This window comes from Lepisosteus oculatus, chromosome 21 (assembly GCF_040954835.1).
Source record: "Lepisosteus oculatus isolate fLepOcu1 chromosome 21, fLepOcu1.hap2, whole genome shotgun sequence".
Classification (NCBI taxonomy): domain Eukaryota; kingdom Metazoa; phylum Chordata; class Actinopteri; order Semionotiformes; family Lepisosteidae; genus Lepisosteus; species Lepisosteus oculatus.
This window is the reverse complement of record NC_090716.1, coordinates 2836187-2852918: the sequence shown is the minus strand read 5'-3', so window position 1 is coordinate 2852918 and position 16732 is coordinate 2836187. Positions and strand designations below refer to the sequence as shown.

Sequence of the window (16732 nt, the reverse complement as noted above, 5' to 3'; positions counted from 1 at the left end):
ATCTTACTGTTTTTAAGACACTAGGTTCCTTCAATTTTGAAATTGTGAGAAAAATTACAATTGCGATCAATAACTTTTCAGAGTACATACTGTATGGCTAACAGGCAAAACATAAAATGTGAAGAACTCTTTTCCTCTCTTGCTAAGTGCCTGACCCTTTCACCTCACTGCAGGTCAGTCTAATCAACCTTCTGAAAAAACACTTCAATAACTGAATCACCACTTCGAGAAACTCTAGGACCACGTTTGAGTCTCATTTGATATGGAAGGCTACCAAATCTGTCAAGTTTGGGGAGACAAAGAGAGACGGTAGGCACATTGTTCCCCACTGGAATAAAACTGGGTGGCCCTCAGGGTGGCTCCATTAGAGGAGTGAGTAAACGTCCTTCTTTGGTTCTCATAACATTTTGTTCTCAGAGAGGGGTAGACAGCGGACAGAACCTCACCTCCTTCTCCAGCATCAGCCCTTCGGCACGCAGGTTCCTCTCGAATGTGCACCGCTTTTCCACCTGCAGGCTGGACTTCTTGTAGACCAGGATGTAGTCGACCCGCTTCTTCCTGTCTCGAAAGAACAGCCCCGTTGGTGCCTCGGGCTGGCTCTCCTAAGAATGAACAGCAGTCCTGCTCACTACACGCCCCCCAACAACGTCCACTCGGGAAGTGGGAGGGCGTCCACTCGGGAAGTCCAGCCACGGAGGTTTGAACTGAACACAGGGGGGTTTGAACGGAAACGTCGATTTTCCGATGCAGTATTCGTCCTTCCCCGCTCATCAGAGAATTTGCTTATTCAGCTTTTCCAATCTGCTCATCTGCAGACGATCTGCGGTTGATCTGCTTCCCTGAAGTGGACAACCCAAAAAGATGCCCATCCCCCTCGTGATCTTTATGCCAGGTGCTCTTGCTCAGCAGTCTAGGTACACTGTACCTCCTTGACCAAACTGCCCATTCACACTGAACCAATGAGATGCAGAGACACTTGCATATAGGCTGTGTTTCATAGCTGAACATCCCCTTCATCAATTTCCCTACGGGATTCATAAAGTATTATCTATCTATCTTCAGCTGCAATCAGGGTAAGGAGAAAATGTTAGGCAATTAGGCAATCTTTAGCAGAAAGGATTCTGTGATAGCAATGTGGAGTGCTCTGGATTCATGGTGTGTGGGATTGATCTTTTAGGGCAACGGGAACACACTGAGAAGAAGACTAAAGAAGACCTTTCAATTGCTGTCCAGATCTCTTAAGAGTATGGCTGGTTAATGGGTTGATTGGGATGTAATAACTGTGACTTCAAATTAAGAGGTTTTGACACCACTGATCACCACAGCTTTTGGGAACTGTCAAGTATAGCTAAAAAACTAACATGGTATCCTATCTTGTTGGGTTCTCCCTTTGGTAACTCCTTGGTAAGCACCTTTTGTATGTGCTATTTATCTGTCTGCTACAGCAGAATGGTGGAGTTGTTAGGGCTCTGGACTCCTAATTAGATGGGGGCACTGATGTTACACCCTTAAGCTGCAGTAAAATACTCAGCTCTAAAAGAACACATGTGTTCATAATAGGTATACAGTAAACATAATTTCATTTGGAGAAAGCATCAGCTAAATAAATTAATATGAATTATTTACATAGACAAATGAGGCATCTGTCCTTTATGGATTGATAGAGCACCAAGAGAATCTTGAGAATCTGAGCTGAGAAAATGCAAAAGAGTTTTCCTGGTTTAATTCTGATAAGGGAGGGGAAAATCTGTGACACAAAGGTGTTGTTTTTTTATTCTGTAACAATGGCTTAGAAAACAATGCTAGAAGCACTAGCTCCGCTTTTTACCCTCCAGGATTTTGGAAGCATTCTTCTGTCCATCTGCTCCCCATTACAAAAGGTTAAGCAGCGACAGCACACCGTGATGAAAGCCCAGTCACGGGTGGCAGAGCAGAATGACTCAATGAGAAACCTGAGTATAGAAGATGCAGCCTGACAGCCAGTAGGAAAGGAATCCATTTCAAACCTCCGAGATTCCTCGGCTGCTCTGGAGACCAAGAAGCTCCCCTCTGAAGGACACACAGATGAACAGAGGAGCGTACCTGCAGTGACTCCGTGAGGGCTTCTCGTTTTGAACGGATGGTAGTTTTCTGGATAAGAAGCGACTGGTCCGTCCTGGAGTCATAGGTTCCCTGTTCGGATTCCTCTGTGTACAAGTCCTTCCCAACATCTGCTAGACAAACAGAAGCCAAAGCTATAAACTCATTGCTTTTCAGTTCACGGATTTCACACACTGTGCTCTCTGACTCATGGCCATCCTTGTGCTTGTAGCACACCACGGACAGTATATAGCCAGCATTTATAATGAACAAAACTAGGCCTGTCGTATCCTCTCCCTCTCCTTGCACTCATCTGGAGAACAAAAAATATATAGCCCCACTTGGTGGTGAGAGTGGGATAATCTATATCAGTTATCTGTTCTTCCTGGAAACCTGTCCTCTAATTCTGCTAATTTACACACTGATTTGTTAATTGCTTAGCCTGGAAGGAAATGACTGTTTCCCACTGCTTTAAAGGGGAACTGCAATGCTATTCTTATATTTCGGGGTTAGGAAGAATCAGCATTGATGAGTGCATTTCAGACTACAATAAAATTAAAATGTACATCAAAACTGTCAGATTTACATGACAAAACAGACGAAATTTCCAGGTATGCACAGCGCTATGTTCTGCGATTTAGACGAAGGCAACAAGATTTCCTTTGATGTGTTGCGACCTTATTACATTGTAAAGAAGCAGGCTTGTGAATACATCTCTTTTAATCCAATAGAAATATTGGTTTTGAGACGGTTTTGCTGCCAAATACGACTTACTTGTTAACTTTGTATACAGATCACATTGGAACATTTCTACAGTGAAATGTCGGCTGCATGACCTGTATTCACTCGTACGTCACAGTACATCAGTCATTACAGTGACTAGTGAGCAGGAAGGGCTGCATCACGTCACTGTTAATGGGAAATCAAATGCGACATACAGTACTTTCAAAAAGTTCACAATTTTTAGTTCACTTTGAAATTCGTATAATTTTTCTATAACATTAATGAATTTGTTACTGAGATTGAATAACTGGTCTGAGAAATTGGGACTGCAGTTCCCCTTCAATTACTGCAGGTCATTATACCAGGTCTGCAAGAGTATCCTTGGTCACTTTTCTACAGCTCTGTTAAGGAGTTAGTCTTCCTCTGTGTTTCAATTAGCTGTTATTGAATCAATGCTTATGGCAATTTGTATAGCAAGGGGAGAAAGCTCTGGCACGAAATGGCACCAGCAGGGTTTAAATTACAGCTGCTGTTGACAGCAGGCAGTCATTATTAATTCTTAGGAGGGACTGCAATGCTTTGCTTGCAATTTTGCAAATTAAACAAAAGTAAAAACAAAAAAAAAAAGATATTAAAACTAACGGTTGGCAGATGTAGACTAATCGCAGCAATTTCAAAACAATAAGTTTTCCTGCGGTGCCAAAAGGCATTTCTGAATAGTGGGGGTGAATCTGGGTACATCTTCCTGGCCAGTGATACATGTCACCTTTTCTTTTAAAAACACATCAGACCATTATTAAGCAAATAGTTCCAGAGCTGTGAAAACCTTACGGCCTTAAGCATTTGTTAACAGTGGTGACCATCTTTTCTGAGCAAAAAATGAATTAGCTCTAATGCCAGTACAAGTGTGCTTGGCCACAGAAAGACTTTCTGAAGAAGAGCTTTATTTTCTATCACTGATTGGTTTTATTCATTCTTGAACACCGATATAACATCTAGTCACAATAATAATGGTAGACTACACCGCAATGTGGTGAAGAGAGGCCGTGTCTAACGTTTTAAAGTCCATAAAAGCCATTTTGTGCTTAAATCCACATGGTCTCCTCCAGCTGCTTCTACTGTCTGGTCAAACTGACCACTAAGCCTCAACCACACACTGAGATACAGTAATGTAACAGCATGCAGATGCAAAGCCCAACAGAATATTTTAGTTTTTGCACATTAATCAGTAATGAAAATCACTAAAAGAAAACAATCCATCTTCTCTACAATGTGGGCGTAATAAATCAATTTTTAAGCTAGGAGGATATATCCTCTTAATTTCCTAACGTGAGTTTCACGCTTGCTGACAGTTTCCCAGTATTGAAAAATGACTGGGCCTTTCCCCAGTTCTCTTAACGAGCCCTTATTATGCCTAACCAGAATGAAGTGGCTTTTCAACGGAGCTTCTACCACAGAAAGATGCCTTTTCAGCACGTTCTTAATATTGATGCCAAGTGGGCCTCGATCAGGCTTTGAATTCTCACAGTTATTTATTTCTATTCCACAGTTCCACGTTTTGTAGGTTACCTCTGAGAAATGAAAAACGAAATAAAACAATGTCACTATGTAGGTCATAGAAACAGCTCTCAGAAACAGATTTTTAAAATTGTGTTCTAAAAGAGTTATATCACCGACAGAATTAATCACTTCTCCTCTCGTGTTTTTCTCAGACTGTTCCACAGTGTGAAGACCCTGAGTGGACTTATTCTGTCTCAATTCATTTTTCCTGAAATCGCAAATCTTTGTTATGGACTCCATCTGTCACATGATATATTTCAAAGGACTATTTTGCTTGGCCAGGTGAATGTGCCCCAGAGCCCATCTGCATTTTGTATACAGATCTTTTCAGTCCTAAACTCATCTTCTCTGAAAAGGCACTTTTGAAGAAACTTAACAGATGGCAAAATGGATTGTGGCAGGAGATGCTGAGATAATATAACCCCCCCAAAATCCTTTATTTACATAATGCTGCCAAACACAGGCAGGTATATGTGTCTTTTTAATACATTATTTGCCAACTTGGTTGTGAACTTTAGAATGAGGCTCTATCAAAATGCCACAGATGAAGAGATCACAAGGATAATAATAATAATAATAATAATAATAATAACATAACTTTATTAACCCTTTACAATTCCTTGCATTAGGAATTTGTCTTTTCGCAGACCCCGGCTTGCTCTCCATGAGACACACAGACAGGGAGAGAAGCTGGGGGTCAGAGCGCAGGGTCAGCACCCTGGAGCAGTTGGGGTTCAGGGCCTTGCTCAGGGGCCCAACGGAGTAGGATTCCTCTGCCGGCTGTGGGATTTGAACCAGCAACCTTCCAGCTACAGGCGCAGATCCTTATAACAAAAATAAAACACCCATATCCTGCACTGCCATAGTGCTTTATTGTTTTTAAATACCTGCAATTATAGTTTTTAGACTATAGTTGCAGTTTGAGAATGTGCAGGATTGTTGTGCTAAGGATGATTTGACTTAAATTTACTGTAAGCTGATATAATCTTTTTTTTTTTTACCCCAGTGAACCGTAATCACCTTCATCTGCATCCCATGTTATCAGATCTGTGTGATTAAATGTGTATGAACTCATAAATCTTTACGAATATAAACACATCACCCACTTACACACCTAATCACCCTTTTCTGCATACTGTAATTCCAAAATATAATATTCATGTAATTAAATGTAACTTTTTGTTAAAGCATGAAAAATGAATGCACTGTAGGAGATCCATTAGACTCTGACTCTGTTGTAGAAAAAAAAAATCTTTTGAGTTTTGCTACCAAAGGCCTTATAATAAAACAAAATACAGTATACAATGATTTAGGAGAGTTATAACTGTTGAGTGTTGGTGGTCATTTATCTCATTTATTTGATAGCCTCTCGCTGAGCAAATTACTGTCATTTCTCCCTGGATTCCTCATTGGACAGGAAGAGAACTGTATTTCCCCAGAAAAAAATCCTTCGATAAAAGATTTGTTTTATTGTTACAGCATCATTTTGTTAGAAACCTGCTGCACAAATTAACACATGTGACCACAGGCAGAATGACAGAAATGATTATTATGAATGAATAATACACTATTTTGACTGGAGCTTTGAAAAACAATCATAGACGATGGATAGGAAGACACAGCTGAAGCAGAGAACACAAACGCAAACTACGAGGATTCAAATCCTCTTAAAACAGGCATGTCTTTACACAGGAGGCTGTCAGAGTGAGGATCAGGATACTCAGCCATGTTGTTGAAGCTGATGGAAATGTCTGGATGAGATCAACGGATTCATGAATGAATACAAAACAATCAAGCTCTATGAGGCAAACAGATTCTGCCCTTTTTGAACCTTTCTTTCGTTATCATGACAAGATAAGCTTATCTTATTGTTCTTAATCAGAGATGTATTTGAGCACAATGATCCCAGACCACTGCACAGTGGATATCACAAAGGATTTCTCTGTAAAACAGGCCTGCAGTACTGCTGTCCCTGCAGTATCAACGCAATTACACCTCTGCAGAGCACAGCAGGCATGCAACAGATAAAAACATAGTGCCGTGCTTAAGAAAGTAAAAACTGGGAACACATACAGGAATGATGCATTAAGACATGGTGTTTTTAGTTTTAACCATGCACACTTCTTTCTACAATCATTTGTGCCATATTTGTTAAGCTACTGAAACTCAAACATAGCTGTATTTTTAATAAAAACTGTAGGGGGGATTTTAAAAATCCAATAGCAGGAATGCCAAAAATATCAATGCAAAGAAAAAAAAATCATAAAGACTTTGTTTTTTTCATTCCACTGTGACAGATGCCAAATGTGAACAAACTACAGCACTGTACAGTATCTCTCACCTGTTTTATTGTTTATGATTTGTCAGAACAAATACCGACCTTTCTATACCGTATCCAATAAATTTAGATTTGTGAAATTCTATTAATGACAGCAAGTGAGTAGATCACATTAAGTTTAACAACATGAAAGTCTCTTTAAGAGATTGCTTGATTGAATTCTTATATTATTGAGCTGATAGCAACCAAATTGAGCCAGATTGGCTGAACAGGTTCCTGCCGTTTGTAACGTTTCCTCTGGTCTTATGTGAGTGTTAGGAGAACTTTATGCCCACCCTGAAAAATGAATGAATGTAGAAAACCACACCACCTGTAAATCCCAAATTTCAAACCAGGCGATTGACGATCGATTTCTATTGCGCAGAGATGAGAAGCTGCTGGCAAGGAGAAATCAACCCTTGAGCACTGGGCTGGGAAACTTTCGCCTGCAGGGCGTCCCGCAACTATGATGTAATCTGTGGCCACAGGTATAATAATGAACTAGTAATAGGTTTATTCCCTGCTGAAAAGAGAAGCAAGAAAACACAACGTTTTGGCCGTGGAGCCTTCTTCTAGTGGGAAGAGTTTCTATCCTTTATTTCACACCTGAAGAAGGCTCCAGGGCCGAAACGTTGTGTTTTCTTTCTTCTCTTTTCAGCAGGGAATAAACCTATTACTTGTTCCTTTGCAGCCTACGCATGCTGACGCAGCTCCCCACCTCAACTACAGGTATAATAAACTGCCTATCATAGCAAACAATGCCTTTGTTCAGAGCTCTGCTCTAGGCAGAGTCCTCTGACCCACTTCCTTGCCTTTTCCAGGGGCTTCCAGTGCCTCTCTTTATCAAGACTCAAACATGCATTGAAATCTACCTCCACCTCACATGTCCAGAAGTTCACTCCCCACAATTTTCTATCCTTTATTTCATTCTGTTGCTGTATGATTTTGCACAACTGATGTTGTTTTAAACATTATCTGTTACCTGTTGTTGTTTTGCACATTATCTGTTGTTGTTTTGCACACTGCCTGTTGTCACTGTCTTTCTTTTCTTATACAATTGTATTGTTTTTTTTTTTTTGTACTGCTTACCGTCTGAGAGCTAGCTAAATAGCAATTCATTACACCATATACCTGTGCATGAGTATAATGACAATAAACTTGAACTCTCAAGTCTGAAAAACTCGTCAGCAACACGGCAGCTCAGAGTCAAAACCAGCTAAAAGTCACTGCGCAATCCCATTCCAGGAACCCCCCCTTAGGGAGGCCGGGGGGGGGCACTTCTGAAGCAATGCAGAGAAACAAGAAAACTGAAAATCCAATTACTGCAGGCTGTGTGGCACAGTCGACCTTTTCTGTGAGGTTGAAGAAAGTGAACAACACCTTATGCCATTGATTACATTGGGGTCTTTTTTTTTAAACTCTGGGACTGCACCCCCATTAATTATTCTTCAGCACAGAAATAAGCATCGCAGCGACAACCGCCTCTGAGATCCGAGCGGCGGGACATTTGGCGTCTCTTTCCAATTGCAGAGTGATTCCAGTTTCAATCAAGATCTGGTTTCGCACACCGAGACGCACACGCATCTGTCCTCCCCCCTTTCCTCAGCATCAGTGTACGCTGTGAGCTCAGGGGTCAGTCAAGATGGGTGCAGCTGCTATTTATAGGCTCATAAAAAAAATCCGACTTCTGTGCTATCTCCAGATCCTTGTCTATTTGCATTTAATTATGAGTTGCATTACATTAAGTTTGCACTTGTTATGAGCTGCAGTACTTTAGGCTGGGGCTTTGCATTGTAAATGTACTGCACATACTGTACTGTACAGCAGGTGGCCTCAGGTAAAAGTCCCTTTGTATTCAGTCTTTGAATGATGTAACACCTTTTTTTGGCTAATGACTCTACTGTAGCCTTTGCACATTGTGTGGGCAAGACGCACTGCTCCAGGCAGTCAATCGTTGTTCACAGAACAGGAGGTGAAACGGGATGATGGCACCGGCGTGCGAGCACACTCACTGTTCATGACACACAGTTTTCTCACCTCGGTGATTCGTTGAGAAGGCAGCTTGCTCACTTGCACACCGTGGGATATCAAAGGCAAGATGAATGGAAGGGCTGACCAAAAAAAAAAGGCATTTTGCAGGAGGAGGTGATGCGATGTCGACTCGTGGGTGGTTTCATCATTTTAAAATAACGCAACATCCTCCTGATTTTGTTTTGGAAGCTACTGATTCGCTTCCGCGTGAATGTCCGTAGGGAAAGTACAGAAAGAATGCCAAGTGAACTACATCAGATGTCCTTTAAAAGAGTGAATTTCCTAAATGAGAACCGTCTGCTCTGTATAATTGCAATTGTCTGGCAGTGATTGCCTGTCTGCTCTATGTTTAATTAGACAACAGCTTTCCTAACACTCCTTGTGCTTTTGTAACCTCCCGTATTGCAAAATCAGGAAAGATTTGAAGACCAATTAGCCAAGAGATTGAGCCTACTGGTAATGTTGAAGCATTTGCATTACATTAAGCATACAATTAAAACTGAACCACATTCATTTCAGAACATATGGTGGATTACACTTTTGAACCTTCAGATGCGTTTAAATTACTGGAATGCATTTTGAGACCTTGCTGCTGATTAAAACAAACGCACAGCAACACAAAGCCCCAATGACCAACTGACTGATTTGTCTGATAGGATATTTTGAGCAGGTCAGTGCTCATTCACCCTCTTTTTGTTGGATAAACTGAACCAATGTGTTGATTAAACGATCACATTTTTTAACGATGCCGTCAATGAGCAGATCCTGGGCAATTGCACTCATGACAACCATATTGAGTTGAAGAGATCGATAACCTGATCCAGTGCCTTTGCTGTCCTCATTGCCGCCTTAGCCAGGAAAGTCATTCTGATCTTGCTCCAATCTGAGGTCAAAAACTGGACGTTCAGGCAGCCATGACTCAAGAGTTGATGAGTATCGACATATAGATTGAAGTAAAGGTATTCTTGATGCGGATTACAGAATCAGTGGCTCACAATAATTCCAGTGGGATTCATTAATCCTCTCAGCCTACATCTGTAAAAAAAACAATCTCCCTTATTCCTGAAGGAAAAGCCATCCATCATCATAAAACCCTTAAAATGCAGAGCCTACAGAACTTTAAGAGCATTATGGAGGAATAAAAGACAAAATCTATAACCTCTTCCACAATCTTAACTTAATTACCATTACTGGTGGCAGCACAGTTTTGCAGACGTTCACTAAAGTAAACTATATCACTCATCTACTGTGATAAAACATGAAAGAACCATGAAATTGTGGTGAAACGGAAGAAAATACAGCAAACCATGGGATCGCTTTAGAATTAGAAATTAGACTTACTGTATAGACTTATACTAACAAGCCCAGTCTGTCATTCCTTCCTATGATAGATTTCAGAAGGAAGCATAAGCAATTTGCAGCTCGTATCTCATTTGTTTCTAAATACTTTATGGTATAACTCTTCAATAGTGGGGTTAAATTTGTTAGGTCAAATGCTTCACTTACAGTACATGGCAGGAGTAAAGTGTTAAGAATTATTTCTATGATTAGTTCAGGTGGGGAGCTGTGTCAGCATGCGTAGGCTGCAAAGGAACAAGTAATACTGTAGGTTTATTCCATGCTGAAGAAAAGAAGAAAGAAAACACAACGTTTCGGCCATGGAGCCTTCTTCAGGTGCGTCAGGCCTTGTCTCTCTTACACCTGAAGAAGGCTCCACGCCCAAACCTATTAGCCATTTCTATGATTGTTTGATTTATAGCAATGCCACATTAACAGCATCATGTGTGCCGTCTCTTACTATACAGAAACACCACAACAAATACACATCATGAACAAATGGAAGATCACATGATTAACTGTGCTACTCTGAAAGTACTGAGCCTCCCATTGCAGAATTCAGGAACATCTTTCACTTTTTATTTCACGTCCATTCCAATTCCTGAAGGAGAACAGGGGGGGAAAAGATACTACTGGTTAAGCAAACCACAGAAAAGTAAAATCCATTCCTCTTCCCATTTTCACCTGATTTATCTTTTAGAGTAAAGAGAGCACTGCAGGCATTTATAATGACTCTCAACCTCTGTAAACATCTCTTAAGGGCATGGCTCATCAATAGGAACAAGTAATAGGTTTATTCCATGCTGAAAAAAAGAAGAAAGAGAACACAAGGTTTCGGCCGTGGAGCCTTCTTCAGGTGTGAGAGAGACAGGGCAGTAGGCAAAGGTAAAGTAGCGGGAGAACAAAGGTTGGGAGGGAGGAGGAGCGAGAGGCGGGAGCAGGGGACAGAAAGAGAGGCCAATCAAGAGGTGTGAAGTCAGAAGTCAGAATGTGTGCAGAGAGGTGTGAAATGAAACTTCCAATGAATGGAGAAAATTTAGTAGAATAGTAGTCTGTCGTTAAGAGAAGGGAGAATGTGTGATCCTAGCTGCAGGATAAGTTTGGTTTCGGTGGTCTTTCTGATGTATGAGTTCGGAAAACCGTCTTTGAGAACACAGACGGAGAGATTAGAGTGGTCGTGGCCGTCAGAGGTGAAATGAGAAACAATGGGCTTGGAGAGATCTTTAATCTTCACAGCCCTGACGTGTTCTCTGAAGCGGTCTCCGAGTCTCCTTCCTGTTTCTCCAATGTAGATGGCTGGGCATTTACTGCAAGAGATACAGTAAATAAGGTTGCTGGAGGTACAAGATGCTGTCTGGGTGATCCGGAATTGTCCTGAGGGGCCTTGAATGAGTGTGGTGGTGGATGTGACGCAGCTACCCTCTGGAACTACTATGGCTCATCAATAGGTTGATAGTGATGTATTACCTGTGACTTGAAATTAAGAAGCTTTAACACAATTGATCTCAACTGCTTCTGACAACTGCCAAGTAGTCAGTGGTCTGTAGAACTGTCATGATCTCCAGTTTGCAAGCTGGAACTCTGCTTGTTGGGCTCTTCCTCTGGCAGTTCAAGATGTGTGCTATTTATTCTTCTGTTGCTGCAAGGCGAAGGGGCAGTGGGGGCTCTGGACTCTTCCTAAGAAGACTTTGTTCAAATGCTGGGTGGGGTATGGCTAGTGTACCCCTGAGCAAAACTCTTCACTGAGACTGCTGTGACGAAATAGGCAGCTGTTTAAATGGGTATAAATGTAGTAACTCTAGAAAAAAGCATCAGTCAAATAAAGGATTAATACTAATGATGATGCACCACCACGTCCTGGACAAGCACTGAGACTGGCAGGCTATAAATGGGGGCAATTGTACACTCGTGCAAAACTGTAAAAAAAGGAATACAGAGAGATTTGCCAGTGTCACTTTACAAAGAAGGGAAAAAAACTGAAAACAAGTATGTAATTAGTGTAAGACATTTTCCAATCTACGGCTAGTTCTTTTATATGTTTTGTTCCTCTTCCGCTGGAGTTATGAAGAAAGCTTCAGGGCCCTGCAAGTATTAAAGCACAGCTCTTGAGCATTTGCCAGCAGTTTCATTCTCATCCAGATGTGCCACCTTCACTCCTTCATCCCCTGTCCAGCTATGCTACCAAACCCATCAGCTGGTGAGAAAAGCAGGGAGGGTGGACACGCGTGCAGTGTGAACAATATGTTCATCATCGAAGGCAATTCTCTGCCGAAGGGTGCCTCAGAAATCTATAGCTGTCTGGTTCTATTGGGTATACTGGGCATTATTGCAGCTGTCTCTCTGAGAATATTTTGTAGGCTGATAAAACCACCTCATATTGCTTTCTGTGGCTCTCCTTACTTGACTAAACATACAGTAAAATCGACTCCTGAGTCCAAAGCCTTTTCCTTATCTGGGTAGGCTGCACTTTGCCTTCCAGAGTTTACATCAGAGGGAGAACAGTATTAACTAGTTTATAGCATCTGTTATGTAGGTGTACTGTGGTATAACACGGTAAAAGCAGAGTGATGCGGTGATATTATAATAAAAAGACACAAGAGGTGTGGCACACCATGCTATCAACTGTGCGAAATTATGGCAAAAGAACATCACTACATGCTATAAGCCTTGGAGATCCATAGGAAGACTTCAATTTTACAAGCTATTGTACCACCACAGACAAGGAGCAAGTAGAGGTTAATTCCATGCTGAAAAGCAGATAGAAAAAAAAACACGTTTTGGCAGTTGAGCCATCTTCAGCAGTGGGCATACCGTTAAACCAAATTTCTGATCCAGACTGCTTGAGCATTATTCTTAATTGATTCATGTCCTGCCAATTTCCGTAATGGGAGGTGAGCAATGAGATGAAGTGTCAAAAACAAAACTAGCAGAAAACCCCTTTATCGTGTTAACTTGAGAATCCGGCCCAGACCGGGATATTATTAATAATGCCACCAATGTTATTTATAGATGTCATAAATGCTTCTGGATGATTTTTTTTTGGGCATCACAAACTAGTTGGTCATGTTTCCAAATCAGTGCAAGCAATAGGTTTTGTGCGAAAGGCTCGTGGGTTTTGAAGTTTGTGGAGGAGGCAGTTTTAAACCATTGCTGTTCTTCTCAATCCCCTGTTTTAAATGGCATCGCACATCCACAGCTGCAGGACAGTGTACCACTGTGTCATCCTTCCACACTTCCTGGGCAGCTGCTGTCTGGCCAGGTACATCTTCAGGCCTGCTGCAGCCAGCACAGGGAGAAACAAGGCACTCCCCAAGAGGGGGAAACAAGACACTGGCCCAGAGAGTCAATAACCTTTGCTGAGCAATTAGATAATGATCTACAGAAGATAAAGTCACTTTCTGGAATCCAGTCATTAGGTCTTTCCCTTAAGACCCAGGTGTTCCCGATGAGTGAACTTCACAGAGAGATCCTCTTCACCTGCATAGGGATTGCTTCACCTGAAAATATCTCTTGTGAAATTTCCTTGAACACAACCCTTTGGGTGCGATGTATAATTTTCCTAACCAAAGGAAGCTGACCCCCCAAAAAAATCATCTTGTTGACATAATAGCAGACAGCAGACTGTTTTTTTTTATTTTCTTTCAAAACATAATTTTCATGAAATCAGGAAATGAATTGTATTTTTTATTTATTATTGTCCTGTATTATGAAAAAACACAGGGATACATGCACTGCCTACTACTGATTTATCCTTCACATATCTAATAAGGCTCTAAAAATGTTAATTAGTCCCCCTAATGAGAAATACAGAAATAATAAGTGCATTTACTAAGAGGGAGGTGTGAGGAACCGGCTGTGAATCTGGGGCAAAAGCACTGTGGGATTGTGGGCGGGGCAGGGGGAGGGGGTGTGGCAGTAACCATGGAGACTGACCTTTGCCATAGGCGACGTTGTCGACGGAGGGGCTGGTGCTCGGGGGCTGCGCCGTCACCTGACCGGCTGGGTGGGCCGACAGGACCCTGTTGAGGCTCTGGGGGTGAGTCTGGCTCTGGACCAGGCAGGGCAGACTTCGGCGTGAGGGCCTCACCGTCTTCTCCCTGATGATTTCACTGATGCTGGTGTGCATGACTGCAAGGGGAGGAGGGAGAGCAGCACGTCAGCCACCTGCCTGAGCTCGCAGAGACAACATTCCTAGGCAACGTGCAAGAGAAGAGCTAAGAACCATGTGATCTTATGTTTATTACGCCAGCAGCCATATCACCCTGCAACTCACAACTGGCAGCCCACTGAAACTAAGCAGGTATGAGCCTGGTCAGTACCTGGATGGGAGACCTCCTGGGAAAAACTAAGGCTGCTGCTGGAAGAGGTGTTAGTGGGGCCAGTAGGGGCGCTCACCCTGTGGTCTGTGTGGGTCCTAATGCCCCAGTATAGTGACAGGAACACTATACTGTAAAAAGGCGCCGTCCTTCGGATGAGATGTAAAACCGAGGTCCTGACTCTCTGTGGTCATTAAAAATCCCAGGGCGTTTCTCGAAAAGAATGGGGGTGTAACCCCGGAGTCCTGGCCAAATTTCCCATTGGCCTCCTAATAACCCCCATCTCTGAACTGGCTCCATCACTCTGCTCTCCTCCCCACTGAGAGCTGGTGTGTGTGAGAGGACTGGAGCATCATCCAGGTGGGGCTGCACACTGGTGGGGGTGGAGGGGATCCCCATTACCTGTAAAGCGCTTTGAGTGGAGTGTCCAGAAAAGCGCTATATAACTGAAAGCAATTATTATTATTATTTATTACATCCCCAAGTTATAGAAAAGACATTGCTGCTCTGGAATCAGACCAGAGAAGAGTAACGAGATACATACAGTAGGGGAAGAAGGGACTATCCTTCACCGACAGGCCGCAGGAACCAAATCTTTTAGTCTTGAGCAGAGGAGACTACGACGGAACCCGATACAAATATCCAGAGTCCCCCAGGACACTGACAAGGATTGAGGATTTCATCACAGCGAACAGTGAAACACAAACCAGAGGACAGAAGAGGAAACTACGTGGAAGTGCATTGACTGCAGAGCGGAGAACAGCTTCACGAAAGTCATGGGAGTGGGTAATGTTCTCGAAGCAAATACTCCATTCTTAGATTAAAAAAAAAATTCAATTCAGTTGATCTTTATATAGCGCCTTTCACAACAAGGTTTCCTCAAGGCACTTAACAGTGCAAGTGACCAGACATGTTGTCAATACAGAACAGAAAAGACCAGTAGACAACGGAGGAGAGGAACCCAAAACTCCTTCGTAAGGAGAGAAAAAACCCCTGGGGTCCAAGGTCAACTGGCTGCCCTAACCCTTTGGGCAAGCTAACATGATATAATGAAAAAAGGAAATATGATAAAACTTAAGCTCTAAAATATATACATTTCACATATATGAAGATAAAGCAGTTAGATAAATAGTTTTTCACAGATTAAATTTTCAATTGATAGAATATGCTTATACAGTAAAGCATACATACAAATCATATTACACAGCGGTTTAAAAAGTATTATAACACAACTATCAGAAGCTATTGTGAACTATGAGCTGGCTTTCAGAAACTCCCCTTTATGTTTCCTTTGTGGATTTAACAATTCTCGGATTTAACAATGAGTAAATGACAGTGTATGAAACAGGGTTCTTTCAGTTTGTGTTAGGGGTCAGTTCAGCTCGGCGGGCTCATTTCCAGGATGTTCAGGACTAAAACTGCAATGTGCAATTACTGTCTGTGAGAGTGTGGATGAAAGTCTCACAGGAGCTGCTACTGAGAACATAAGAGATAAGAGATCATAACAGTTAAAAATGTGAGGAGGCAATTTGGCCCATATAGCCCATTCAGAAGACAGTAGTTAACTGATCCCAGGATCTCATGCAGCTGTTTCTTGAAAGAAGCCAGGGGATCAGCTTCAACAACATGGCTGGGTAGCCTGAGGGTAATCCCACAACCTTACTGATCATAATGGCTGCTCCAAGGCATGTCCTCCAGTATTACTGTACAGCCTATGCTCTTATGAGACAAATGTGCACACATAGGAACAGGTTTATTCCGTGCTGAAAGGAAAAGAAACAACATTTTGGCTGTGGAGAGGGAAAGTAGCAAATACATATAGCAAGGGAGAATAAAAGACAGAGTGGTTAAGAGGGGGTGGGGAGCAGGGAGGAAACAGGCATGAGACTGGAGAGAGTGAACGCCCAAACTCAGGGAAAACGGGACGAGAGGTCTGAAGCCGAAATCTGCAAATGAAAAGAGAGGATTTAGGAGGAGATGAGCCTGCCATTTAGAGAAAGGGGAAGGTGTGATCCAAGTTTCAGGATCATTTTGGTTTCGGATGTCTTTTGCAAGAGCAGTTCTGAAACCCCCCTGTGAGGATGGGATGCAGCTGGAGAGATCAGAAAGATCGTGGCCGTTAAAGGTACCACTTCTCAAACCACTATTCCTACCAATTTATTCTCAAGAACTATTACCCAATATTTAACTTCTCTTCTTGGGGTAGAGAACAGAATTTCCTCCCATTCAGACAGAACACAGAAACAGTGATACCATGGTAGGAGAATCCAAGATGTGTGTTATATTTTTAAACAAATAGTTTTTCTTAATTTTTATTATTACTACTGCTGCTGCTGCTTTTACATTCCTATTGATGTTACTACTATCA

General features: G+C 42.1%; 1 protein-coding gene across 7 annotated transcripts in view; it reads right to left on the bottom strand.

The window, feature by feature from the left end:
- ano3 (anoctamin 3) overlaps positions 1 to 16732 on the bottom strand; it is a 111428-nt gene that overhangs the window by 37107 nt on the left and 57589 nt on the right. For 3 of the 7 annotated variants that reach the window (XM_069181812.1, XM_069181814.1, XM_069181815.1), the window contains 3 exons: positions 13982 to 14176; positions 2083 to 2213; positions 447 to 602 (listed from right to left, as the gene is read on the bottom strand). In XM_069181812.1, coding sequence (XP_069037913.1) covers positions 447 to 602; positions 2083 to 2213; positions 13982 to 14176 — 482 coding nt within the window. Of the gene's footprint in view, positions 1 to 446; positions 603 to 2082; positions 2214 to 9525; positions 9759 to 13981; positions 14177 to 16732 lie in introns of those variants that run through there. The other 4 variants (XM_069181813.1, XM_069181818.1, XM_069181819.1 and 1 more) reach the window with 4 other exon arrangements.